The sequence below is a fragment of the Leptonychotes weddellii genome, chromosome 6 (genome assembly GCF_054177405.1).
Source record: "Leptonychotes weddellii isolate Sample4059 chromosome 6, ASM5417740v2, whole genome shotgun sequence".
Taxonomy (NCBI): Eukaryota; Metazoa; Chordata; class Mammalia; order Carnivora; family Phocidae; genus Leptonychotes; species Leptonychotes weddellii.
The window spans coordinates 96612119-96636826 of NC_138374.1; the positions used below are offsets into that span (position 1 = coordinate 96612119).

The 24708-nt window shown below is 37.1% G+C and overlaps 3 protein-coding genes across 6 annotated transcripts in view; 1 reads left to right on the plus strand and 2 right to left on the minus strand.

The window, feature by feature from the left end:
* TPR (translocated promoter region, nuclear basket protein) overlaps nt 1-19118 on the plus strand; it is a 67305-nt gene extending 48187 nt beyond the window's left edge. Inside the window, exons 40-51 of one of the 4 annotated variants that reach the window (XM_031025494.2) lie at nt 3552-3752; nt 4575-4706; nt 4923-5013; nt 8429-8613; nt 9776-9844; nt 9959-10053; nt 12622-12728; nt 13697-13804; nt 13931-14087; nt 15787-15905; nt 18207-18302; nt 18918-19118. In XM_031025494.2, the coding sequence (XP_030881354.2) occupies nt 3552-3752; nt 4575-4706; nt 4923-5013; nt 8429-8613; nt 9776-9844; nt 9959-10053; nt 12622-12728; nt 13697-13804; nt 13931-14087; nt 15787-15905; nt 18207-18302; nt 18918-18973 (1416 nt within the window). In that variant the 3' untranslated portion in view covers nt 18974-19118. The remainder of the gene's footprint in view (nt 1-3551; nt 3753-4574; nt 4707-4922; nt 5014-8428; nt 8614-9775; nt 9845-9958; nt 10054-12621; nt 12729-13696; nt 13805-13930; nt 14088-15786; nt 15906-18206; nt 18303-18917) is intronic. The other 3 variants (XM_006730920.3, XM_081824703.1, XM_081824704.1) reach the window with 3 other exon arrangements.
* On the minus strand, nt 5985-7122 carry LOC102749925 (protein SEC13 homolog). The gene is given in 3 exon segments (XM_031025510.2): nt 5985-6205; nt 6208-6768; nt 6771-7122. Coding segments are annotated over 3 exon segments (921 nt in total). The 5' UTR covers nt 7024-7122; the 3' UTR covers nt 5985-6098.
* The window catches only part of PRG4 (proteoglycan 4), a 15404-nt gene continuing 9764 nt past the window's right edge, over nt 19069-24708 (minus strand). Inside the window, exons 7-13 of the mRNA XM_081824710.1 lie at nt 23416-24708; nt 22680-22757; nt 21661-21797; nt 21235-21391; nt 20566-20763; nt 19966-20091; nt 19069-19263 (exon numbers count right to left, since the gene is read on the minus strand). The exon at nt 23416-24708 is cut by the window's right edge and continues 35 nt beyond it. Coding sequence (XP_081680836.1) covers nt 19166-19263; nt 19966-20091; nt 20566-20763; nt 21235-21391; nt 21661-21797; nt 22680-22757; nt 23416-24708 — 2087 coding nt within the window. The 3' untranslated portion in view covers nt 19069-19165. The remainder of the gene's footprint in view (nt 19264-19965; nt 20092-20565; nt 20764-21234; nt 21392-21660; nt 21798-22679; nt 22758-23415) is intronic.

Consider the following 24708-nt stretch of genomic DNA (forward strand, 5'->3'; position numbering starts at 1 on the left):
CTGAGCCACCCAGGCGCCCCTGGCACTGACTCTTGATTTCGGCTCAGGGCATGATCCTCAGGGTCATGAGAATTGAGCCCTGCGTCAGACTCTGTGCTCAGCATGGAGTCGGCTTGTCCCTCTCCCTGTGTCTCACCCCCCTCACCCACGCATGCATGTGCACACACAGTCTCTCTCTAGTAAGTAAATAAACAGAATCTTAAAAAAAAAAATTTTTTTTGTTCATACTTAGCACCGATTTTTGCAAGCGAAAGTTGTCATGAGTAAAGATTATCCACTGTTTATTATTTGGAAGTATGAGTGCTGGCTGAATCTTGAGTTAATCCATAGTGCCCCTTTGGTGGTCCTCTGGTTCTCTCCCCTCTCTTGCTTCTCTTATTGAATTAAAATAACCTATGAAAGGAAATGCATTTGTGTATTTTTTTCATTTTCTGAACTCTTAAGTCAGGCTTCTCCAGAGGCAGCCTCACTAGGGGAAATGTGTAGACTGTGAAGTTACAAACCATTAGGTTCCATTCCTGACTATACCACTTAGAAGCTATGTGACTGTGGAAAGTCATTGATTCTCTCTAAGCCTTGGTCTTCTCATCTGTTGGAATAATATAACATGATTTTTAGTATTGTACCTAAGATAGTACCTGCCACACATTAGGTGCTCAAAATATTATTACTTTTCTTCCATCTGCTCTGCCACACTAATTGAGAATTCATAATATGTAATAATTAATAGTTTACTGCTAATAAACACAATTCATTACTATGTATGTCAAGTGTTCTAAGAAGTTAGCATTTATTAACGAACTTAATCCTTAACGGCCCTGTTGTATGGGTGAAGAAACTGATAGATAAAGTAGCATACCCAAGTTTTTTTTTTGTTTTTTTGTTTTTTTTAAATTTATTTGACAGAGAGAGAGGGAACACAAGGAGGGGGAGTAGGAGAGGGAGAAGCAGGCTTCTAGCCGAGCAGGGAGCCCGATGCGGGGCTCGATCCCAGGATGCTGGGATCATGACCTGAGCTGAAGGCAGAAGCTTATCCGTCTGAGCCACCCAGGCGCCCCGCATACCCAAGTTCTGATAGCGTCGGAGCTGGGGCTTGAACTCAGGCTGTCTAGTTTCCAGTTATACTCTTTAGCTTGAAAGAGTTTTTGTCTGAATAAATTTCCAGGATCATTTATTCTAAAATTATCTATATAAAATTAAGGAATTATCTCAAGCTAATTAAAAGCAACCATAGATTGCAAGTGAATTTTGGTTTCTTAGCTGCATTAATTTTTAATTTTCTCTATTTTCCTCAACTAAGAACAGAAAATTAAACCTTAAAGATGAATGTATAGTACTCTAAATGACCTCTGTTTCATGTATCTTTCAGAGTGTCATATCTGAAGAGCGTAGTAACAGTTTTGAAACAATATGTGAATTTCTAAATTATTGCCAGACGTGGTTAACTTATACTAAAATCTTCTGTGCAACTTTTTCTTGAGATTGGCAAAACTATGACTCAGAAGTACCATTTGGTTTCCATTCCACTTTTAGCACTATCTACTGACTGTGTAACAGTTCATTTTTCTGATTTTCTGACGATGAAGCAGATGTTCTTTTTAAGTGTTTGCTTTTCTTGAAATAAGCATATCACTTGAAAGCCTATTTTTACTTATATCATGAATTACTCATTTTTTTTCCATTACAGCAAATATAATCTTTATGAATGAGTTCACAAGACATTGTTTCAGGCTTATATAAAAAATAGATTGCCACGTGCTTAACTAAAAAGTAGACATTTAATTTTCTTAGAGTAAGTAACAAAAATAAAGTTTTAAATTAGTTTACTTCGGTAGCTAACAAGATGGAATTGTGAGGATGAATTAAACAAAGAATTATTTTCGTTTCTGATGTCTTCAATGTGGTTTGAAGGCTTAGAATAGTGAGTTTTTAGGAGGAGAAGTGCCTTTGTAAAATGACAGTAATAGCTTATTTTGTTTAGGGTGTTTCCTAGACTATTTCTGGTTTGGGGAGTAAACTTTTTTAATAATAATATTATTAACATTATAATAATAATATTCTTTTTTCTGATTTTGGTTTACAACTGCACTTTTAACCACATTGGCTGTTGAACACTTCAAATATAGCTAGTCTGAATTGAGATAGGCTGTGAGTATAAAATATACATTGGGCTTTAAAGACTTATTACAAATTTTATTTTATTTTATTTATTTTTGTTTTGTTTTGTTTAAGATTTTATTTATTTATTTGACAGAGACAGAGTTAGCGATAGCAGGAACACAAGCAGCGGGAGTGGGAGAGGGAGAGCAGGCTTCCCGCCGAGGAGGGAGCCTGATGTGGGGACTCCATCCCAGGACCCTGGGATCATGACCTGAGCCGAAGGCAGATACTTAACGACTGAGCCACTCAGGCGCCCTTATTACAAATTTTAAAAAGTAGAATATCTGATTGGTAATTCTTAGTTTGATAACTTATTGAAATATTTTGTATATATTAATATCATTAAGCTGATTTCACTTGTTTCCTTTTTTTAATTTTAAATGACTACTAGAAAATTTAAAATCATGTATGTGACTGACATTGTGGATAACAATATGTTTCTGTTGAACAACACTGATCTACACTATCACACTGGTAGTTTTGAATATACATATATCTGTATATGTGCATTTTTTTCTTTTTTTTTTTTAAGATTTTATTTATTTATTTGACAGAGACAGAGATAGCGAGAGCAGGAACACAAGCAGTGGGAGTGGGAGAGGGAGAAGCAGGCTTCCCCCCAAGGAGAGAGCTCGATGTGGGACTCGATCCCAGGACCCCGGGATCATGACCTGAGCTGAAGGCAGACACTTAACGACTGAGCCACACAGGCGCCCCGCATTTTTTTCTTTTTTAGTGGAGTATTAGCCAATGAGGTTTTTAATAATTCTTCTATAGGAAGACAGTAAAGAAACCCAATGATATATTTTCTTTAGCATGTGCTTCAAATTAATTCTGCTCTTTTTTTTTTAAGATCTTTATTTATTTATTTTTAGAAAGAGCATGTGAGTGAGGGGAGGGGCAGAGGGAGAGGGGGAAGGAATCTCAAGCTGACTCTATGCTGAGTGTGGAGCCCAAGGTGGGGCTTGATGCCGGGCCCTGAGATCATGACCTGAGCCGAAATCAAGAGTTGGACGCTTAACCAACTGAGCCACCCAGGTGCCTCAAATTAATTATTTTATTCTTTTTTTTAAATTTTTTTAAAAAGATTTTATTTACTTCAGAGAGAGAGCATGAGTAGGGGGAGGGGCAGAGAGAGAGAAGCAGACCCCCTCTGAGCAGGAGCCCGACGTGAGGCTCGATCCCAGGGCCCCAGGACCATGACTTGAGCCAAAGACACTCAATCGACTGAGCTACCCAGGCACCCTAATTGTTTTTAAAAACCATATTTTAAAAATAAAATGCTACTAGTCCACGAGTATTTTTTTTATTAGATATACAGTATCTTACTGATAGTTTTAGGTATATTTGACATTCTAAATTTTTAAGTTTTCATTTTTTTACTCTTAAAGGGAGTTACCCAGGGAGATTATACTCCAATGGAAGACAGTGAAGAAACCTCTCAGTCTCTACAAATAGACCTTGGACCCCTTCAGTCAGATCAGCAAACAACAACTTCATCCCAGGATGGTCAGGGCAAAGGAGATGATGTCATTGTGATTGACAGTGATGATGAAGAAGAGGATGATGATGAAAATGATGGAGAACATGAGGTAAATCATCCATTGTTTTAAACTGCTGGATGAAATGCTCAAATCCTTACGACTGCTAATTCATCAACCAGTAACATCTGCTTCCCTGTCAGTTTAAATAGATTATTTTGCTTTTTTTATCTGAATAGTTCTGAGATTAACATTTTATAATGAAATTGAGCATAGAACAAGTAATGAAAAAAATCCATCTATTTTTATTGCTAAGCCCTTTAGGATTTGCTAAATTTATTAATTAAACTTAATTTTAAATCTTATTGATAAGAGACTGGATTTAATTATAAGCTCTGTCATTTCTGGAGATAAGAAGAAAGGAGGGTATTTTTTTTTCTTGTATAGTCTCATGATTTTTTTCAAAAATAGTGGAGGTTTTTTGCTAATTGAAGCATATTTTAAGTGAAACTATATTTTATTTTGGGAATTAATCCTATATTGACAACCACTCATTTTAGATCCTTTAATTAATCAATGTTTTTTAAAAGCTCATAGTGTAGTATAATCTCATGATTTGTTTTCTTCAATGCCACCCTTTAAATTTATAAATAAAGTGGCATCTGACACTTTATGGACATCTAGGAGCTTTGATCTTTGAACTGATCTCATATGAACAGTTAGAATACAGAACTGATGATTGTTTACTCATTCCAGTAAGCCTCACAGTTTTGATACTTGCTGCCACTGAACTAACTCCATACAACTCTCGGGACAGCTCCTATGTCCTGATCAGCGGTGTGTCACTGAAATGTTTAAACGTGCTATCAAGAAGTGCAGAATATGTGTGCTACACCTTAGATCGTTGTTTTTACTTGGGCATTTGTCTACCAGGATTATGAGGAAGATGAGGAAGATGATGATGATGATGAAGATGACACAGGGATGGGAGATGAGGGTGATGACAGTAACGAAGGCACTGGTAGTGCAGATGGCAATGATGGTTATGAAGCTGATGATGCTGAGGTAACTGGCTAGAATTTTGACCATCCACTTTCTTCAAGAACTTGCTAGAAAACATACTGTTTGCCAAGGATATTCACAGGCCTGTATTCTCAGAATACTAAAGCTTTTTATGCCATTGGGATTTTTTGTTTGTTGTTACTGTGGTTTAGTTTGGTTATTAGGTTTTAAGATAATTGTTTGGTTTATTTGCTCTTAGTCATCATGTTTTGTTTATAGGGTGGTGATGGGACTGATCCAGGTACAGAAACAGAAGAAAGTATGGGTGGAGGTGAAAGTAATCAGAGAGCTGCTGATTCTCAAAACAGTGGTGAGACCTTCCTTCGTCTCTTTTTAGTTGAATACTTTTGGTAATATCTTCTAAACTAGGATTGCATTTAATTATCATGTAGGAAATAAAACTTTAGTAAATTGGCAAGCAGGAGATTGGCTTCTTTCTAGCTTTGTTACTATTCTCTTATAAAGTCTACTATATTTATCACTCTAAAGTCATACTGTATTTTCAAATACACCGGGCTTCTTTAAGATTCCAGCGTTCTGAAATCTGTAAAGTATTACAAATACAATGTGTTGCTGCTGTTTTAAATCAGGGACCTCTAACAGCAGTATTAGCAGTTCACAGCCAGAAGAGGTTGTCTAAATCAAGCCCCACAGTTGAAGGTTTGTGGGTATTGGAGCTTTACTGGTTGGCTGGTTTTCCATTGAATAAAAGATATTTTGGTCATTGTGGCATACTTTTTGTTAAATATTTGAAAAGATGAGTCCACACCTCACAAGGGAGGTATTAAAGGATTATAGAAATCATAGAAAATTATTTTAGAATCCTTTTTAAATGTGTTTTAAGGAATTGGTGATCATCTGGTATATTATTCTGATTTTACAGATAATACTGAGCTAAAATCGTAAATGGTAATATAGTAAAACCTTATATATGTAGACTATTGGGAAAACAGTGTGTCTAAGTTTCCATATAAGCCTGTGTATTTAAAAGTGCAAGATATATCCTCATTTGAATTAAGATAAAGCAAGGGCATAAGCAACTTTTCAACTTATAAATTTTTTTTATAAGCAATATGAATTTATTTTTTTGGACACAAAACCTCCCAAATAATTCCTGAACCCAAAAGGTACATAAAAATGGCCAAAAATATTTTAAAATAATAGATTTGAAGATCATTTGTAGCTTTTGCCTCATAACATGAATGCTTTCAGCAAGGACAGTAAATTATAAACCATATCAAATCATGTTAAGGCAGATGATCAATCTGGTTGCATTTGTACTACTTCTGGGAAAGTAATCGTGTTGGAGCTGTTCCTCCCAGTTATTTGGTCAGTTTGTCCAGGAAAGGGCAGTCCTGGAGTCAGCATGTGGGGAGCTGGGCCTTGCTTGTCTTGTCACTGCTTGTTCTGCTGGCCCTCTGTGACAGAAGCAGACACAGAACCCTGGTGCTTGTTGACATCACTGATGCACACCGACTGCCCATCAACGGACTCCTTCCACAGGTCACCTTACTGTCTCCGCCAGAGACAGCCAGGATGTTGGCTGTGATGGACCAGCTCACATGCCACACAACATCATTGAACTTGTGCAATAGTTTGGGTGACCACGTATTGCCTGAGGTGTCATCACAAGTCCAGATGAATACACCACCACCTTGGGAGCAACTGGCGATGGTGTTGGTGGGCAGGCCAGTGGAGGGGGCCCAGGCCACATCTTGAACCCAGTCACTGTGTGCTTCTAGCTTCTGTTCCTCCTTCCACTGGCCATCCTCCTCTTCCTCCCACAGTTTGATGAGGTTGTCACAGCCGCCCGATGCAAACTTCTTGATGTAGTTGGGCTTCTGCCCGGATGGCTGATCTATGAGGCTTCCAGGTACAACAGCAGGGGCCCAGCTGATGGCATTGCAGCCAATAGTGTGAGCATTGTTGATCTTCTTCACTTCCCATTGGCCCTCTCCAGTGTATGTCAGCAGGGAGATGGCCCCATCTGAGCTCCCACAGGCCAGTATTAGGCCATAGTCATGGGGGGCCCAGCACACAGAGTTTACTGAGGAGTTGTGTCCTTGTGCTCGTGCATCTTCTCCCAGTTGCCATTCTCCTCCTTCCAGACAGTGACTTTCCAGTCATAGGAGCAGGATGCCAGGATGTTGCCATACATGGGGTGGGCCCAGGCCACTTGCTACACAGGACCCTCATGACCCCTGAGGTCGGCAGTGAGGATCTGTCCTCCATTTCGCACATCAAAGATTTTGACAGACCTGTCTGATGAGGAGGTTGCTAGGCGGGTGCCATAGTAATCCATCTGGGCATTGTGAATCATGTCCTCATGGGAGGTGTCCACAGGTCCCCCCAGCTCACTGACACCATGGCTGCAACGGCAGCAGCTCCCGGTCCCGGACGTGGCAGCTCCGGCGGCGCCCCCCCCTCAACTTTTAAATTTTTTAAGAAAAAGAAATAATCCATATACTAAAAAATAGTACTACTTTCTAAGGGACATAAGGAGAGAGATTAATGATACTTTGGTCCACAATTTACATTTTATAAAACATTTTGTAGATTTAAGAAACATCTTGTGTGTGTCATATAGTTGGGATACAGGAGGAAGTATTTTTTGCCTCTTTAGGGCTAATGTTTATAGTCATTTTTCCCAGATAAAAAGCATACAATAGATGCTCATTGGAGACTTTGTTTTTTACAGTCAAGCAAAAATAGGCCTAGTGATCTGGATAAAATTAAGTTAGCGGATGGATTTGGTATATTGCCAGAAAATTACGAAAAGAATGCTTTTCCTGAGCAACTGTACTTGTATTAAATTACAGTTGACCCTTGAGCAGTGCCAGGGTTAGGGATGTCAAACCCCCTGCATAGTAAAAAATTAACATACAACTTTTGACTTCCCAAAAACTTGGCTACTAATAGCCGACTATCGACCCAGAAGCCTTACTGATACCATAAAACAGTCGATTAACATGTTTTTGTACTGTATTGTACTGTAATTTTACAATAAAGTAAGCTAGAGGAAAGAAAATATTAAGACAATCATAAGGAGGAGAAAATACATTTATAGTGCTGCACTGTAAAAAGTCTCCTGAAAGTGAACCTGTGCTGTTCAAAGCTTACAATAAGCTTATCAGTTTAGGTACCAGTTAATATCTAATCTGAGAGGGGGTGCCTGGCTGGCTTAGTCAGTAGAGCATGTGACTCTTGATCTCAAAGTCATGAATTTGAGCCCTGTGTTGGGCGTAGAGATTGCGTAAAAAAAAAAGAAAAAAAAAAAAGGTCATAGCTATTAAATGTTATAGCTAGAATTCAATTCCAGAACTCAGACTTTTTTTTCCCCCAGACCTCAGACTTGTAAAACCACTAAATTCTGATAGCCTACTTTCACAGTGAGAGACAGCTTCTCTTGTTTCTACCATATACGTAGAAGACCTAGACAGGTGAAGAACCATTGAAATTCAAAGTTTAAGAAATCCGAAATAACAAAAGTATCTTTTAGTTGGTTCCATTAACCAACCTAAGAAACAGACTCAAAGAGGTTAGGGGACTTGCTGTAGGCCACACAGCTGATAATTGCACTCCCATTCTCCACACCTCACTTCTTTCCTTCTGAAAGTATTGGTGAGGTGAACGTTCCTAGTGGTGAGATTTATACCTCTAGGGAATTGTCCCAGTTATTCTGTGGTAAATTTAAAAGTTAAAAATAAGCTTCTCTCTTCCTATAGGTGAAGGTAATACAGCTACTGCAGAGTCCTCTTTCTCCCAGGACATTTCTAGAGAACAGCAGCCATCATCAGCATCTGAAAGACAGACTCCTCGAGCACCTCAGTCTCCAAGACGCCCCCCACACCCTCTTCCCCCACGACTGACCATTCATGCTCCACCTCAAGAATTGGGACCACCTGTTCAGGTAGTAAAAGTACTGGTCAGTCTGAAAACTCTTGGCTTTATCTCTCCTTCTTTCCATTAGATACTACTTTTTCCAGAAATTAAGTGAACTTTTTAATGTTTTAGCATATTTTTATAAAGTTTTTTGAATTGAAATGAATCTCTTCTTTCTTTTCCTTGAAATATGGCAGTAGTTTACTTCATAAATAAAGTGAACTTTGGAAAGGCAAGGCTTACTAAAAGTTGTGTATAAATTGAAATGGTTACAATTCTAGCAAATAAAGAACACTTTTTCTACAGATTTTTAAAAAAAGCATCTTGGATTTTAATTAAAGTAAATTTTATTTTAGCAGCTAACCACCACCACCATGTATTTTGAATGTTTCTTTCTCTAAGGTGCACGTGTGTGTTGTTTTTTTTTTTTCCAAAAAGAAATTTGTTTAAGAGACTTTTTTTTCAATAATACATCTTAATTTCCACTTTTATAATTAATGAAAGGATGCATGACCCTTAACATGTAGCACTCTTTGTAATAGAGTTGGACATCTCTTAATCAGAAACTCTTGCAGAGCAGGAAAACTACAAAGCTCTTAGTAATTAGCTTGAGTCTTACCCTGTAACAAAGTCTATTGAAAACTGCCAAGTGAGATTCTACTAAAATACCACAGATGAAAATAACCTCATTCTATAAAAATATAAAGTCTTAATGGATTGTGTGTGGATCCTGCAAAATACATCAAATCTACCAATTTAGAATTGTCTCAATTGGGAAACAGTTTATATGAAGACAGTATTGCTGTTTGAACTCCGAAAGAGAATTAAGCTTTAAGATCTGAAGGCATGCTTACTAATGTTTTAGATTAAGGAAATAGAAACTAGATTAGTTACATACAAATAAAATAGGATCAGAGACTGGTTTTAAATATTGGTTAATATTTTGTCTATTGGTTAATAAAATATTTGCTGGTTAATATAATCTGTACAATTAAAAATTTATCACTATTTAAAACGGAATTCTTTAGTGCAAATATTGGCAAATTTTCCTGAGAAGATATCCTGATGGTTGTATTATCTGCTAACATTTCAGTTACCTTGTTACCATTGTAATAAGCTGTATCTGTTGGTACTTAGTTCTTGTTTGATTGCCTGATTCCTGAAAACAAGTAATTCCTTTCTTGACACAGAGAATTCAGATGACTCGGAGGCAGTCTGTTGGACGGGGGCTTCAGTTGACTCCAGGAATCGGTGGCATGGTAACTATCTACCCATTATGTAGAAGTGACTCATTTGTTCAGCAACTATGTATATAGTCCATATGTATGTTTCTGTCATACCTATTTATTCCCCTTTTTCTGTCTTGGTTTTAGCAGCAGCATTTTTTTGATGATGAAGACAGAACAGTTCCAAGTACTCCAACTCTTGTGGTGCCACATCGTACTGATGGATTTGCTGAAGCAATTCAGTAAGTTAATGAAAGAGAAGCGTATTTTGTGACTAATCATTTTCTTCCTCTTTCCCTGTCAGTTTGTTTACATTTGGTGGATTCATTACTTGTTGAGTCCTCTATTGTGTACTAAGCACTTGTGATAGGAGAGTTGAGGATATAGTTTGGGGAAAATTATATAAAGGTGAATGAAGGGGGTGGCACCTGGGTGGCTTAGTGGGTTAAGTGTCCAACTCTTGTTGGTTACGATCTCAGGGTCGTGAGATCGAGCCCCGTGTCAGGCTCCAAGCTTAGCATGGAGCTTCCTTAAGATTCTCTCTCCCTCTCCTTCTGCCCCTTCACCTTTCCTGCCTCCCCGCCAACTCACACACTGTGCACTCTTTCTCTCTCTTAAAAAAAAAGGTGAATGAAATATAGTTGCTTCCATCAGGAATTTGAGATCTAAAGGCAGAATAATGATGGTTAAGAACACAGACTGGGTGGCTTTGTCGGTTGAGTGTCTGCCTTCAGCTCAGGTTGAGCCCCGCATCGGGCTCCCTGGCTAGTCTGCTTCTCCCTCTGCCCCTCCCCCCCATGCTTGCCCTCTCTCTCTCTCTCTCTCTCTCTCAAATAAATAATCTTTAAAAAGAAAGAAATACAAAGACTTCAGAGTCAGAATGCCCAGGTTTGAAACCTAGCTGTACTGCTTACTAGTATATCAGGTTTTTTAGGTTCTCTATTCCTGAGTATCCTCATTTTACTAATGGGAATAATAATACAATAATTCCTGCCATACAAGTTGTGAGAATTAAGTGAACTGAATTTATGCTAACGTGTTTAGAATATTACCTGGCACATAGTAAATGCCTTGCAGATGTTAATGAAGGTGTTTGTAATGACAGTGATTGTGATGGGATGGTATTATTTCGAAAGCCAAGTATATGAGGAACTAATTGTCACCTAAACAATCTAGAAGAATAAAAGCATAAGCAGTAGGCTTAATACAAAGAAGTGATTTATTCCAGCAATTAGGGGGAAAGAATCTGAGACAACTTAATGGGGACAACATTGAACTGAGTCTTGGAAAAGAACACCTTACACTTTACATTTCCATGAATCAGTTTATTTCATCTTTATAGCTATGAGAGAAGATACCATTATTGTTCCTATTTTACAGATAAGGAAGCACAGAGATGTTAACGTATTTGTCAAACATCAGACAGCCAAAAAGTGGCAGTTTTTGGTTTCAGAACAGTCAATCTGGCTCTAGAACCTATGTTAACTTGTGCTATCCACTACTCTTAAAGGATAAAAAAGTACTTCTGTGAAGTACACATTTAATTGTGGCTGAAGTATTAGCTGCATGGCAGGATGTAATTGAATATCAGAATGAAAAAGTTTCCACAAACTTGGAAAAAGATTGATTGTTCTGTAGTATATGGTAACATATAGCCAGCCATCAAAACCTTTTTTTTTTAAGATTATTTATTGATTAATTGATTTGAGAGAGAACACTTGCATGTGCGCACGCAGAAGCAGGGGGAGCAGGGAAAGGTCAGAGGGGAAGGGAGAGGAACAAGCAGACTCCGCGCTGAGAACAGAGCCTGAAGCGAAGCTCGATCCCACGACCCTGAGGTCACGACCTGAGCCAAAACCAAGAGGCTGACACTCAACTGACTGAGCCACCCAGGCGCCCCTATCAAAACCTATTTTAAACTTGTGCAGTTAACCCTAACTCATCTTGATTAACACAGTTTTATAAGCCAGCTAATCACTGTCTGCCCCTCCCTTCTGGAAGTCAGCCTGTCAGAAACAGACTCCAATAAACAGATTCTGAGTGACAGCCAGTCAACAGATTCTTGCATAGCTCAGAATGCAAGGTTCTTTTATAGTAGAATAATTTTATGAAAATAAATTTTTAAATCCACCTGAAAGAGGATGTGTCCTTAACTAAAGCAATAATGTTGATGTGCAAAAGAAAATGAAGAGTTATAGACATAAAATCTGTAAACATCAGGGGCTGGCTAGTGAAGGAAGGTAGGGTCAGGAACGGGCAAAGAGAGATAGTGCTGTTTTATATCCTGGAAGATGGATGATAGTGTTACTAGAACAAGGGGGAAACAAGTGTCTAGCCACCTAATACTAGCATTTTTCTAGACCTTGGGAGCCATCTAGTGAGCTCTTTCAGATAGGAAATGGGCTAGAGGTGACTTGATTTATCTGACTCAGCAGTAAAAACTAAGGCAAAACTTTGTCTTGTGACTTCATTCTCTTTTTTTGTTACATCTCATTTTAGATTGTGTTGTTTTTAGTGTATCTGCATGGAGATAGATATCCAGCATATTCAGGAAATGTGAGGCATAGATAGTTCAGGAGACTTGAAAGTTACATGTAAAATACATATATATGAGTCATGTATAATATTAAATTTATTCACACCTGATATTTTGAGAATATTATTATAAGGATTTCTGTATCAGCTTTACTTCCAATCTGTTTTTTTTCCTGCTTTGTGATTATTCTTCCTTCTCCTGTATTGTTTTCCATCATTGTGGTTTAAACAAGGTAACTTTAAAATTTATCTTAAGTTCATTTTTGTCTGTTTAGTTCCCCACAGGTTGCTGGTGTTCCTAGATTCCGGTTTGGGCCACCTGAAGATATGCCACAAACAAGTTCAAGTCACTCTGATCTTGGCCAGCTTGCTTCTCAAGGAGGTAAATAGATAAATAAATGCTTAGATCTCTTTGGTTCACACATGTTAAGTAATAAGCTATTCTGATGTGATTTTTTTTTTTTTAAGTGAGCAAATACAAATTTTTTTTAAGTGATATCTAATTCCTGTGCAAATTTATGAGAAAAGCTATATTTACTACATGTTAAACATTGCTTTACATATAAATCTTACCTTTATGTTTAGTAAATAAACTAGTTAGATATTTTCCACTAACATTAAAATTAAGAAAGATAAAATATTTAAAATATGTGGAATAAAACGACCCCTAAATTAAGTAATAGTAAGTTGGTTGTTGAACATGAATTGTGCTCTTTGTGGAATTAATTACCTTTTAATCCTCAGTCAGCATCCATATAACTAAATTTGTGAGAGGCTGTATGACAATTTGTAAGTGAGTAAGGAAAGCATACTACTTTTATAACAAGCTCAAAATAAAAGATTAATCTGCAGCCCTCATATAAGTCATATAATATACGTTTTATATAAAGTTAAATTTTTATATGACTTTTTATTTTATAGGACAGTTTAGACTTGGAAGACAGATCTAGGCTTAAATTGGAATGCTACCATTTACTAGCTTTGTAACTTTGGGAAAATTAACCCCCTAGAAATTCGATTTCTTTAGCAAAAAGGGGAAGAGTAATATCTCGTAGTTTTGGTGAGTAGATTCTAACATAGTACCTGGTCCATAGTTGGGTACTCAATAAAGTTAGCTTATATCAACCCATAAGAGCAGCATTTTAGATATTTTTTCAGAGGGTACTGAATGTTTGTGAACTTAAAGTATGTGTTTCAATTATATTTATATTTTTGAACAATTGATTTTTGCCTGATGGGCTAATTAGTGGGCTTCAGCAAAGTTGTGTGTCTCTACTGATTCATGTTTTTCTTTCAGATACCTGGCATATTGACAGTTCTGTGTTCTTTCCATCATTCATTAATATTTAGAATTGTCTTTAGGTTTAGGAATGTACGAAACACCCCTCTTCCTAGCTCATGAGGAAGAGTCAGGTGGCCGAAGTGTTCCCACTACCCCTCTACAAGTAGCAGCCCCGGGTAGGTATCACAGGCAGACTAATAGATTATGTGCTTTATTGGTAAAATGGAAAACTGTGTGACATCTTCTGGCTAAAAATTAAGTAAACCACTAAGTTAAAGTTTTCATTTCTTTTCATTTTGAAGTGACCGTGTTTACTGAGAGTACCACCTCTGATGCTTCAGAGCATGCCTCTCAGTCTGTTCCAATGGTAACAACATCCACTGGCACTTTATCCACAACAAATGAAACAGCAACAGGTGATGATGGAGATGAAGTATTTGTGGAGGCAGAATCTGAAGGGTAAATATTTACTTTATAATTTCTGCTTGCTTTAGACTTTTACACTTGTTTTCCTTTAGCCAGGAAATAGTTTGTTGAACTGTTTTTTAGTAGCATCCCATTACAAAAATAAAACAAGCCATACATTTTGGAAGACTAATTTTTGCACATAGTAATATATCTTAGGATTTGGATATTATTAGCAGACAAGTAATTTTTTAAATGTTTATCTCCCTGAAAATTACATGATGTATTCTAGAAAAATGATTTATTTAAAATCACTAATAGCTTTCAATTCATGTAGCTGCTTGAACTTTCCCTAAGAAAGAAGTCATTCTGTGAAAATTAGGAAATGACTCACTTTCCATTTTGTAGTGGGCTTTCAAGTGAACCTCATTTATTCTTTCTTTATGTGCGTTTAGAACTTGATGTCTGAAATGCAGACTTCTTAAAAATTAGAAACTTTGTAGTAGTTTTTAAGACCTGACTACATTTTAACACATCAGTTATAAACAAAGTTTAACAAAAGAAATATTTTATGACACAGCATCTGGATTTTTTTTTTTTTTTTTTTTTTATGTCAGAGGAGTAATTTAATGCAAAGAACCCCTGGACAGTGGTCTTGGAGAAGTGTTTAGCTTTCAAGGCAGAACCTAATTCTTTACAAAATAAAAAAGTTGGACTACTTCAAAGAAGGTCAGCTAGAAGTAGAACACATTTCCTAGATGGAGCTCAAAGATTTTGTTTTATTTAGCAATATTTTCTTAGCATAAGTATAGACCAGTTCTAGTATATGAGGAAAAAAGCAAGCCTACTATTACGCTCTCACACAGTGCTGCTTAATTTGGGGGAGATAATAGATCCTGCTAAGTATACTAGCTGCCATTAATTTCATATCATGTATGCAAGTCACTTTAGATATGTCATTTCTAACCCACACAGAATCTCTTCTAAGTATTTTCTCCATTTTACAGTGAGAAAGCTCAGACTCAGAACATGTTAAAATAACTTGCTTGGGCCACTGGTAACTGGCTTAGACTGGGTTTGACCTGTGACTTGAGCCCCATGCACTTTACCCTTCACTAGTAATTCTCAACTTGGGCAGGTAGTCAAGAGAGAGATCTTTCAGATACATTGTTACTAATGACTGCACTGAAGTTTGCAGATGATAAAACTGGAGCAGATTCAACTTACTTTTGGGCTATTTTCTCCCTTGTTTGTGTTTTCATGTGCTTTATTGAATGGGAGAGAGAGTGTTGGAGTTACAGCCATGGAGCCAGGAATTCACGTACCCGCAGCATGTCTCATCTGGGCTAGAGCTCATGGTGGGTTAGTGGTACATTGTTTAGTTGGGACTTGTGAATTATTTTAGTACTCTGCCTTCCTAGAAAATCTGTATAGTGTATCTCTTATAAATGTCAAGAATGTGAACCATCCTTTGCCAAAAAGAAAAAAAAAAAAATAACAGGGGAAATAAAAACTAAAGTTGGAACATGTCCTAGTGAGAAGAGGAATAAGGAAAAAGCAACTTGAGCTGTCTTTTCCCCGGCTCCTTTAAAAAAAATACAGTTATCAATATCAAGAGTCTACAGTTTTGAGTTAGAGGGAAGCACGGGGTTATTGAAGTGATGAACTATGTCAGAAAGAGTTTGGGAACAATTTAGGATACCTCAAGGACCAGTTTTGCATTTTCTAATCAATTTTTGTTTTCCTTTCTTAGTATTAGTTCAGAAGCAGGCCTAGAAATTGATAGCCAGCAGGAAGAAGAACCTGTTCAGGCGTCTGATGAGTCAGATCTTCCTTCTACCAGCCAGGATCCTCCATCCAGCTCTTCTGTAGGTAAGTTCCTGTTCTTGAGTACAACACAACTGATACACCAGACTTGTTTGCAAAAGATGATTTTGTTGTAACAAATACATCGTTCTTTTTTTCCTCCTTAATTAAAAATGGTTTCTTTAAAAGGGAAATTGTATTTTATTAAAGGAAATGTAATTTTAAGACTAGAGGTGCCACAGGGCTGTGAGGGATGGGTCACTGGGAGGGCAGCTAAGTACTTCAGTCTCCTGCCTCTTTAAACCAAAGGAACTTCTTGTTACTTGTTCTACGTATTAGGATTCTTACATGAGATTTGATTTGGAGAGTTGAAGGGTAAGAGGTCTCTTGCTCAAAAAATAATTGAAATTTACTTACGTAAACAGTTTCAAAGTTTGACTTTCAAGTTTTTGAAGTTAACTTTGAAAAAGGCTATTTTATGTATTTTTCCTGCAATAAAAATTATTTCTGTGGTACTTTCAAAAAAATAATCAATTTATTGAGCACTTACTGTGTGTCAGACAGCATTCTAAGCCCTTTACATATATTACCTTACTTAATTCTCACATCAACCGAATGTGGTAATCACCCATATGGAAACTGAGACACAGAAACGTTGAATAACTTTTCCAAAATACATAACTAATAAATAATGGGCAGGCCAGGATACAAACTCAAGAAGTTTGGCTTCAGAGACTCCACTCTTAAACAATACACTATACTAGCTTATCTGTCTCAAAATGTTTAGGTAGGGAATTACTTTTATTAATTGAAGAAATACAGTACCCAGTCATCCACACAGATTATTTTTATTTTGAATTGTTTACAGCAGTAATTCTCAAATTCTGCCATTGAACCTTCACATTCTATGGAAGACCTGCTCAGTTATCTTTTTTCAGTCATGGGACTTTGCTATCTCAAGATCTCTCCTGCCTATCAGCTGCTTTTCCCTGACACAGCAGCCTATAAGCCAACATCCCTAGGTTCAGATCCCACATCTACCTTGGAACAGCTAATAACTTTAAATGTCTGCATATATATTTTATTATGAAATTTGGATAATCATAACTAACCTTGCAGTCAAGATTAGAAATAATGTATGTAAATTACATAACTCAATGCATTACACTCAGCAAGACTCAAAAATTATCATTATCATAGTTATTAATAATACAATTGCTGAAGAGCTCTTCTCCCATTTATATTTCTGATATCCCATGAAAATTATCTTCAACAGTAGAATGGGCACTTTTATCTTATCAGGGCTTGCACAAGAAAATACGGTTTTTGTTCCCTTTTACAGTATACTATAAAATTAGGGTGTCTTTGAATTTATTTGGTAATATAAAACAGTAAGCCTCCTCATCTGAGCAGTTCATTGGGTCAGTAAATATTTGAGTGCCTACCATGTGCCAGGCGATTTGATAGAAAGCATTACTAAGAAAATGACTTCTAAGTAAAGACCTGGAAAGGGCAAGGGAGCAAAGCTGTGCGGTTTTGGGGAGAAGGAGTGTTGCAGATGAGATGTATAGCAGGTATCTATAAGGCAGCAGTGTGGCATATTCAGGATCAGCAAGGGGGCCAGTGTGGTTAGGCACCGTAAGGCCAGAGGGAGGCCAGCAGAAGGCAGGAGGGGGAAGGGAAGAGAAGCCCAGGGGATCATTGTAATTGCTTTGGCTTTTATGGATTTAGGAAGCTTGTAGAGGCCTTCAAACAGAGTGATGATAAGATCTGACTTAAAGATTTGAACAGTATCACTGAAAATGTGTAATGGGCAGAAACGAGAAAGTTCGGAGGGTATTGTTAATTGAAGGTAAAGACGAGGATGTTTCAGACAGAATGGTAGAGTGAAGTTTGTGAGAAGAGGTCAGATTTGGGGACTGTATTTAAATTCGAGCTGGCGGGATTTGCTAATGATTGGATTTGGGGTGTCTGGAAAAGAGGATTCACATTTGACTCACATTATATGTCGGGGTCTGTTGTTTCCTGAGGGCGGTGATACGTGGTTTTTTATTGTAGTCCCCACCCCCTAGCACAGCGATACATGGATAGGCACCAAGTGAATATATATTTTATGAGTGGAGTGAATGAATGAAAAAAAATCATGCACTTTTTTTTAATAAGAAAATTTTTTTTACTTTCTGCCCTTTTTTTGTTTGTTAAATGTCCCTTGTTAAAAATCAAACCACTTTTAAATACTGAAAGCAAATGGACACCTCTGCATTTTATCCATGCATCATTTAGTGACTAGATTTTGCCATTATAAATGCTTTTCTTATTTTTTAATTTGCTTTCTTATATTTTAATGTTTGGGTTTTTTTTCCTTAGATACTAGCAGTAGTCAACCAAAGCCTTTCAGACGAGTAAGACTTCAGACAACATTGAGACAAGGTGTCCGTGGTCGTCAGTTTAACAGACAGAGAGGTAAATTTCTGACATATTGATTACATGATAGGATGTAGGATAGTAATAAATGGAACAAGTTTTCTAATCCTTAAGCTTCTAACTTGTATGTAGTTTTTTTTTTAATGTTCCAAGGATTGATTAAATAATTACACATTGAGCATGTGATTTTACTAATCTGTAAGCTTCTTATAGAAAGATTTGTAAACTATAGGTATATAATGAATATGTGCTTATATTTCATATTTATTCATTTCTTCTTTGAATTCAAAATAAGATTTGAGGAAGCCAAAGTGTTACAGTACTAGATAGTCATTTGTTACATCTCTTCCTGTTGTTATACTTTTTACACAACAGAATCAAGCTTTGTGACTTTAGTTAAAAAAATTAAAAATTTTAATATCTATGTTTTCTAATGTAACCCTTAGAGATTGTATTCATGCCATGAAAATATTAATCTAATTGTAATAATTTTCAACTGAAGATGTGTGAAATGTCTAACACAGTTTTATATCTATATACCTAGATATTTGATATTGAAAGCAATTTTATAGTGACCTAGGGTAAGTGAATACTCCACTTTTGAGCTAACTTCTTAAAAGATGCATTCAGTTTGGTTATTTTTTTCTCTTATAGGTGTGAGCCATGCAATGGGAGGGAGAGGAGGAATAAATAGAGGCAATATTAATTAAATGTCCTGTAAACTGTAATAATTGTGAATAAGATTCTCAAGCCTGTTTTAGTGTAATGATTGTTGAGATTAAAAACATTTTTGTATTTAAATTGGTATGCTTCTCTCAACATGCTTTATTAATAAAATGTATTTCAGTGTCAAAATTTTTCATTCTTCATTTAATTAGTTGACTCTTCCTTTGCCCGTGGGTCTAAGGACAGTTGTACCAGACATTGGATAAGCTCCGCCCAGAACGAGTAGTAATGAGTCTTGCTGTTCTTCTGGGTTCATCGATGTTATAGTATTGATCTAAATAGAAGAGAAATCATTTTTTAATTAAAAAGAAAACAAAACACCTGAACTTAAAAATAGTTTGTGTTGACTATTATACTCAAAGATAGTGTTTATCATTTTAATATCAGAAATGTTTGTATTAATTTGAACTTCCTGACAAAAACAATTGCCTCAAGAGATTGACCTTTCACCAGCTTTCTGTAAAATTAGGTTTGACGCTCCCTTTTCGGAGTAAGAGTTTGAGGAAAAACTAAGTTTAAAAAATAATAATTCACTTCAGTTTTACCCTTTAAAAATCTTTTTTATAGGTGGAATAATTTAGATTTCTGAATTTTTCAAAGAAAAGTGCCCCACGTAACATAATTTAATTTCTATTAATTAAAAATAATTAGTTTCTCAAGAACCTCTTTGTGGTCTTCGGGACTTGTGTAATGATGCAAATCAGTAATATTTTGTGGCACCCAAGACCTCCGTTAAATGCCACAGGTAATGTAGAATATTGTTCTTAGTAGCAGTTTTACTCAAGTACTTGGATAATTTATCATAATAGTTTTTAACCTCATGATGGATAGTGCAGAATAGAATTGCACCCCATTCGGTTTAATTGAACTTCACACCTTTAGTCACCATTGAACACTGGTTTTTGCTTTGATTATATTCATATTTTAGAGATTAGAGCACATCCGTAAGAAGCTAAGAAGTTGCTTAATAACTTACTCCTAGAAAAGGCGTAGTAATCATATCCGTCTGGTTTTCTGATGTTGGGCAGTGCGATAGCTGAAGTCACCACACTTGGAAATCCTCTCCACTGTAAACTCATTTTAACTTCATTATGGAGGAAACCTGTAGATTTAAAGATACCAGCCTGAAAGCAAAGTACTGTAGGGAAGAGCAGCCGCTAGAGTCTGACAGACCTGGGTTTGAATCCCACTTCGATCACTGAGTAGCTCTGTTACGGTGGGTGAGCTATTAACTTAGGTGCCTCAGTTTTTGCCTCCCTTTGACATGGTGCAAATTCTGCTGAGGTTTATAGATTTGTGTGTAATGTTCTTGGTAAGAGGTACTTGATAAATGGTATTTATTCCAAATAATAAACCCGAATAAATTGCATTCTTTACTCACAAAAAAACTATATATGTATGTATATATGTATATATTGATCTGGTCATTCACTGAGGCAAATTGATGTTTTGAATCAGTAAGCTTTAAATTATTGGGGCTATTTAGTCACTATATTCAATAAGCTTCATTCTGTAAGATAAACTGTATTACATCTACTTCATGTGCAAGAATTTTTAACACAGTAAGAAACATTACCTTTGTCTTGGTGAGAGACTCTGATGGGTGAATAGTGAATTCTGATGGTGTGTGTTTGAGAAGGTCCTATGGCATGTTCAAAGCGACGTCTCCTAACCTGTGTTGTTTCTCTGTACACTGAATAATTGATAGCAGGCCTTCTTCCAGGGCACTTTTTGATGGGTTCCTGTTTATAAATATACTGCTGAATGCTGCCACCTATTATGTATTAGAAAATCACATGTGATAAGAAAATTAAGCGTAAACCCCCAGAAAGGTGGAAAAGAGCTTTTACAAGGTAGAGGAAATGATCAGTGTTTCTCATAAAGTATGTCCAGACATTAATAATGGCTGTTAGTCAAGGGTATTATAAAATAATGGCTAAGTGCTGAAATATATATTGAATGAATAAAACCAACAAATTGCCTAGTTATATATTTAACTTTGTTTGAAATTAAATGATGACCTCTATATTAATGACCTGAAAATTCAGGTGAAATTGTAATTTGCATGCTGAGAGCTCTGAATACTTTTTACTGTCCTTAGTTTTTCCATTGAAAATAATTTGACTCCAGCCATTAAAGATCTTTTGACAGTAAACCCAGTAATAAATGAAAATATTAAATAAAATTTCTCAGGCAAATCAATTCTTAGAAGTTTTGTAATTTTGTCAATTATTGTAACACATACCTCTCTTGAAAAAATACACAGATTCAGGTCTGTTCTTGTATTTAGCTACTGAGAGAGCTGCCACTATTTTTCCATTTAGTCCTCCAAATCCTTTTACAATTTGTTTGGGGTACCCTGGATCTTTTACACCATTGGTGAAACGCCAGTACTGGGAATCCTGATGATTTAATAGAGGAAATGTGTTAACAGCTTTGGAATAAAAAAGTTTGGGATTCATTCTTAGATGTAAATATAGGGAGAAAGTTTTAACTTTGTTAAGTGAATAAATTGGCCTTTAATGTTACCAAATTGTTAGCTTTTTATTAAATTTTGATGATAGAATAGTAAAATACGGAGACCCTTCTGAAGTGGAGGGTAAGCTGATTTATGCTCTTAGGATCAAGAATAGCTAGTTGCTGATTTCTCTCAGAAAGATATTTTTCTTACCTTAAAGAAGAAAGTTTTTCCTTCACAGTTGCATCTAGTAAAAACAGTATCAATGGGGGAGGGAATACCCCAAACTTCAGTAATTTTACGAGGTGGAGGTGGTGGATTGAATGGACTCAGCATCCAGAAATAATGACCTAAAATTGAAAGTGATAGATCAGCCTCCAAACTTAATGAATACTATAACTTATTCTGAAAGAAACCAAAATGAAAAATATGTTAACACAAATTATATGGCAAGTTTAGTCAACACTGTGAGGATTAGTACAGAAGTTAGTATTTGAATATTTCTGAGAGTGGGTATTTCTCAGGTCTGAAGTTCAGCGTAGCCTTTGAAATATTTTAGTTTTCCAGTTTCTCTAGAACGGTCCTTCTGGCTTTGTGACTTGCAGAAGGGCATTTATCTCCATTTCTTTATTTTTTAGAATTAAGGAGTTATAATTCAGTGACTGCTAATATCTCTTTAGCCTCTACCATGGTAGTGTATGATTTGTTTCCTTTCAGATTTAATCTAAATAGAAGAGGACTGGACCAGCAGATGGTACAGCAGAGAAGTAACATGAAGTAACTTCTGTTCTCCTGTTAGGTTCCCAAGGGATGTAGCACTGTTGAATGTATTGTAATCAAGATGTTATTTTCATATAAAACAGAGCAGGGAATACAAATACAAATCTGGGTGTCATATCATTTGATAGGAAATTAAAATTTGAACTACCCTTTAATTACTAATGGAAAGAAAAGCTTTAGTATCAGTTCAAGCTCTTTTTTTTTAATTTTATTTTATTATGTTATGTTAGTCACCATACAAGCTCTCTGTTTTATTTGTTACTCTAATGTGTTTAATTCTGTTAATCCTGTATTTTGGTAATTACTTTCAGGTCCCCATAATATTGTGTGAGGAAAGTTCATCAGTCAGGCTCCCCTTCGGAAAGCTCAACCCAAACTCCCACTCTCCTTTGGTTCTCATAAATGCCAAGAATAAAATGATGGGCAGAAGAAGAAATATGTGCATAGCTCACCTCGAAATGCAACCAGTGTTCCATTGCGCAAAGTAGTCAGTCCATCTACTGGCTTACCGTTGCATAAATTAGTCTCATCTAAAACAAAAAATTAAGCCGATACAAAAGAAAATGAGAAAAGTGTTCGTGTTGTTTTCAAATCCTCCCACAGGGCTGTTTCCTCTGTTCACCTTTTCCTAAGCTCTTGAAGGGACTAGCGGGAGGTATGCATATTTCAGAAATGAAAAAGAAGAGCTATATTTCCTAATTGTTTTACTTAAAGGTGATATTTTTCAAAAGGTAATATATAAAATTAGGAATGGGCCAGGTTACCTGATCTTCATGTAAATTAGATAATTATTGGATGTTTGATCCCAACACAAAACTCCATTTTTCAGTTCTGATTGCCCTTTGGAATTGGTTTGGAAAAGAGAATAATATTGCCGATTTTTGCTTTGCATTGTACTCTTGTAAGGATACACTCCCAACTAAATTTTTTTGACATTCTGTACACCAACTCTGCATATAGACACAAATGCACTAAATTCCTTATTATTCGATTTTCCGAAGACCAAATAATCTTACTGTGATTACTCCTCTGCTTCCCTGCAGAGAAGCTGTAAAACCCCACAAGTTAACAAGCTAAGGGTTCTAGATAATATATCAATAGCGTGATACTAACTCAGGCCATTCTGGCTCAGATATATTTAAGTTAACATTACCAATTTTAAAACTGGAAGTAACTGATGCTTATTACCTGAAAGCATGGGATTGATGGTGATGTCTTGGTTGGATCCTCTCACCAAGATATCAGTGCCTGGGATAAATACAGGGGTTAACACAGGGGGCCTGGGGATCATGTGAGGTTTTTCTCCAGCAATATCTGCATCTTTATTTGGATTTACTTCAACTTTTTCTGAGTTAAGTCTTTGGCTGGGGCTGGCGGTAGTTTGGAGCATGGCTTCCGCTGAAGAGGTAGGGTGTAATTTCGGCATTGTCGATGTAGTCATCTTTGGGGGAGTTGCTGTAGTCTTTGGTTTTCTCACTTTAGGTATTTTTGGCTTTTTGGTAGAAGTGGGCCTTTTTGGTGCTTTGGTTGGCTTTTGGGGTTTAGAAGTTGACACTTCAGGATTTGTGGCTGTATCTTTTGGCACAGCTGTGGTTTCTTCAGGTTTATTCACAGTCTCTTCAGTTGTAGTTGTCTTTTTTGTTGTAGTCATTACTTTGGGTGCACGAGTTGTTGCTTTAGGAGTACTTTTGGACGATGTGATAGATGTTACTTGTGTGGTTGTACTTGTTTTGGACTCAGTGGTTTCTTCTCTTGGAGTTGCTGTCTCTTGGGTTGTAATCTTAGGTACAGCGGTTGTAATTTCAGGTATCGTCATATGTATGTCTTTTCCTATTGTTTTGTCTTTAGCTGTTGTAGTCATTTCAGCTTTGGTCACTTCAGGAGCCTTGGTTATAGGTACAACAGGTTCCTTGGGACTGTTTTCAAGAGCCTTTGGTGTGGGTTCTGCAGGAAACTCAGGAATTGATTCAGCAGGGTTCTTGGGAGTAGTGGGAGGCCCCATGGTGGTAGTTGTAGTAGAGGCCTCTGAGATGGTTGGAGCAGGTGTCTCAAGAGAAGCTGGAGCAGGCTTCTTGGGGACTTTGGGGGTGGGCTCTTTGGGAGCAGTGGGTGCAGGCTCTTTGGGGGCCGTAGGTACAGGCTCCTTGGGGGCTGTGGGTGCAGGCTCCTTGGGAGTGGTGAGAGCAGGCTTCTTAGGGGTGGTGGGTGCAGGCTCTTTGGGAGTGGTGGGTTCGGGCTCCTTGGGAGTAGGTGTAGGCTCCTTGGGGGCTGTGGGTGCAGGCTCTTTGGTGGTAGTGGGTGCAGGCTCCTTAGGAGTGATGGGAGCAGGCTTCTTAGGGGTGGTGGGTTCAGACTCCTTGGGAGTGGTGGGTTCGGGTTCCTTGGGAGTAGGTTTAGGCTCCTTGGGGGCTGTGGGTGCAGGCTCTTTGGTGGTAGTGGGTGCAGGCTCCTTAGGAGTGGTGGGAGCAGGCTTCTTAGGGG